General features: G+C 72.6%; 1 protein-coding gene across 1 annotated transcript; it reads right to left on the bottom strand.

Annotated features, from left to right (window-relative positions):
• Positions 1-461: 461 nt before the first annotated feature.
• Positions 462-2,849, bottom strand: LOC141736769 (galactose-3-O-sulfotransferase 4-like; the record flags this gene model as incomplete). Its single annotated transcript, XM_074571337.1, is given in 5 exon segments — positions 462-879; positions 881-1,257; positions 1,260-1,440; positions 2,583-2,638; positions 2,641-2,849. Coding segments are annotated over 5 exon segments (1,096 nt in total), but the record flags the coding sequence as incomplete, so codon positions are not given.
• Positions 2,850-3,119: the final 270 nt, after the last annotated feature.

Raw genomic sequence — 3,119 nt, 5'->3', positions numbered from 1 at the left:
GGGCCTGGACCCCCCAGGGGGTGTGGCCTTGAGCCCAGGGGGCGGGGCCTGATCCCAGCGGGGCGATGGCCCATTGCTCGGCCCAGGTAAACTGAGGCACGGAGCTGTACCACGGCGGGGGGGGGGCTGATCCTCACGGGGGGGGGGCCATTACCCAGCCCAGGTAAACTGAGGCACGAAGCTGTAGCATGGGGGGGGGGGGGGGGGGGCTGATCCCCACAGGGTGGGGGGGGGGCCCCATTGCCCAGCCCAGGTAAACTGAGGCACGGAGCTGTACCACGGGGGGGGGGAGGGCTGATCCCCACGGGGGAGGGGGGGGCCATTACCCAGCCCAGGTAAACTGAGGCACGGAGCTGTACCGTTGCACTGTGGCGGGGGGAGGTGGGGGGGGAACGGACCCTGATCCCTATTAGACTGCGGGGGGGGGCAGCATTGCCCACAGCAGGTAAACTGAGGCACAAAGTGGTTCCGCTGGAGGGGGGGGACACACCCCGATCCCCCTCCCCCTCAGGGTTAGGGGGCGCCATCGCCCAAGCCCAGCCCCGCCCGGGTAAACTGAGGCACGGCTGCTGTCGGACACCCCCCCCCCACAACCTACCCCCTCCGCTATCCCCCGGGGGGGCCGGAGGCGTTGCCCCCCCCGAACTGCCGCCGGTCGAGGATGTCCTTGTACTGCAGCTCGGGGGTGGCCAGGCGGGCGCAGAGCTCGCGGTCGGCGGGGGCCAGCCCGGCTCGCAGGGCGTAGCCCAGGATCTGAGCCCTTCCCGGAGGCTGGAAGGGCCGGAGGCGACCGTCGGCGATGGCGCGGGCGGGCAGGGGGCCGCCCCCCCGCAGGCAACGCCGGGCCAAAGCCTGCCGGCGTTGGCGTAGCCGGGCCACCCTCCCGCCTCAAACGGGTGGCCCCGAAGGCTTCCGCCCGGCGCCAGAAGGAGCGGTTGAGGTGGGCGTAGAGGGCCCAATCCAGGCCGTTCCAAGCCCGCAGGCGGGCGGCTTGCGCCGGGGAGACGCGGGCAACCCCCCCGCTTTGGCGACCGTTGTGGGCGAAGGCGGCCACCGCCTCCTCGGGCCAGCACAGGGCCTCCCGCAGCAGCACCAGCGACTCGTCGAAGTGTTCGGCCAACAGCACCAGGGCGAAGACCCGCTCCAGCCCGGCCAGCGCCGCCGCCACCGCCTCTTCGTCCCTCTCCTCCTCCTCCTCCTCGCCGCCCGCCGCCACCGCCGGCAGCCCGAAGTCGAACCACTGCAGGTTGCGGGCGTATGGTTGCCCCGAGCCCCGGCTTCGTAAAAACGCGCCGGGGCAGCCAGGAAAGCGGCCAGCGAAGGGGCTCGGCGGAAAGCCGGGGCCACCGCCCGGTAGTAGGCGAAGGCCGACTCGCCCAGCGTGCCGGGGTCCCGCACGATGGAGAAGTAGAAGCTGTCGTTGGGCATCACCTTCCGCACCTGCAGGCGGAAAACAGGGGGTTTTTTGGATTTTTTTTTTTTTTTGGGGGGGGGGCGGGGACGGGGACAGATGGACCCCTAACCAAATCCCCCCCCCCGGCTTGGTGCGATGGCCGCCGTCTGCCCACGCCCCACACACACCCCCCCCCCCCGGGTTCCACCAGACGTCGTTTCTCGCCCCAAATCGCCCCCTGACGCCCTCCGTCGGGGACCCCCCCCCCCAACCCCCCCCCCAACCCCCCCCCCCGTCTCCAGCCCCAGCCCCACAACTCCATTCCTGTCCCCCCCCCCCACCCCCGCTTAGTCCCACGGCCCCCCAACCCCAGCCCCGTCCCCCCCATCTCCATCCCCAGCCCCACAACCCCAGCCCCGTCCCCCCCCCCGTCTCCATCCCCAGCCCCCCAACCCCATTCCTGTCCCCCCCCCTTAGTCCCACAGCCCCCCAACCCCAGCCCCGTCCCCCCATCTCCATCCCCAGCCCCACAACCCCATTCCTGTGCCCCCCCTTAGTCCCACAGCCCCCCGTCTCCATCCCCAGCCCCCCAACCCCATCCCTGTCCCCCCCGTCTCCATCCCCGTCCCCCCCGTCTCCATCCCCAGCCCCCCAACCCCATCCCCGTCCCCCCCATCTCCATTCCCCCAGCCCCCCCGTCTCCATCCCACCCCCCCAACCCTGTCCCCGTCCCCCCATCTCCATCCCCAGCCCCCCAACCCCATTCCTGTCCCCCCCCCTTAGTCCCACAGACCCCAACCCCAGCCCCGTCCCCCCCATGTCCGTCCCCAGCCCCACAACCCCCAGCCCCCTCCCCACCATTTTCATCCCACAGCCCCCTAAAACCAGCCCTGTCCCCCCATCTCCATCCCACCCCCCCCAACCCCCATCCCCCTCCCCCGTCTCCATCCCCAGCCCCCCAACCCCATTCCTGTCCCCCCCCCCTTAGTCCCACAGCCCCCCAACCCCATCCCCGTCCCCCCCGTCTCCATCCCACCCCCCCCAACCCCATCCCCCGTCTCCATCCCCAGCCCCCAACCCCAGCCCCGCTCCCCCACGTCCCCCCCCCCCCACCTCACCGGACCCCCCGCCGCGCGCGTGCGTGGGTGCGCGTGTGTCGTGTGTGTGTGTGTGTCCCCCCCCCGGGTACCTCGGTGAGGTTGAAGCGCATGTGGTGGCAGATGATGTCGAAGGGGGGCCCCCCGGGCGGTAGCCCTTGACCCTGTCGGCGCGGAAGGCCGCGGGGTACCCGAACTGGTAGCGGTGGGGGAGGGCGAAGCGCAGCCCCCGCGTCTCCCCGAAGCGGTGCAGCAGGTTCACGATGCTGCTGCCCCCCGTCTTGTGGGTCTTCAGGAAGACCAGGTGGGTGCGGGGCTGGCAGGGCGGCGGGGGGCGGGCGGCGGGGGCCGCGGGGGCCCTGGGGACACGGGCAGGCGGTCAGGGACCCCCCCCCTCCCGCCTGGCCCCAGCCGTCCAAGGACCCCCAGAGGGTCGGGGACCCCCCTCCCACCCGTTGGGGGGACACCCGAGGGGTCAGAGACCCCCCTCCGACCCAGCCCCAGCCTTCCAGGGACCCCCAGAGGGTCGGGGACCCCCATCCCACCCATCCAAGGGACCCCCAAGGGGTCGGGGACCCCCCTCCCACCCATCCGGGGGACACCCAAGGGGTCAGGGCCCCCCTCCGACC

Source organism: Larus michahellis, unplaced genomic scaffold (genome assembly GCF_964199755.1).
Source record: "Larus michahellis unplaced genomic scaffold, bLarMic1.1 SCAFFOLD_605, whole genome shotgun sequence".
NCBI classification, from domain to species: Eukaryota; Metazoa; Chordata; class Aves; order Charadriiformes; family Laridae; genus Larus; species Larus michahellis.
Note: the sequence above shows the minus strand (reverse complement) of the source record. Positions and strands in the feature narration are given on the sequence as shown.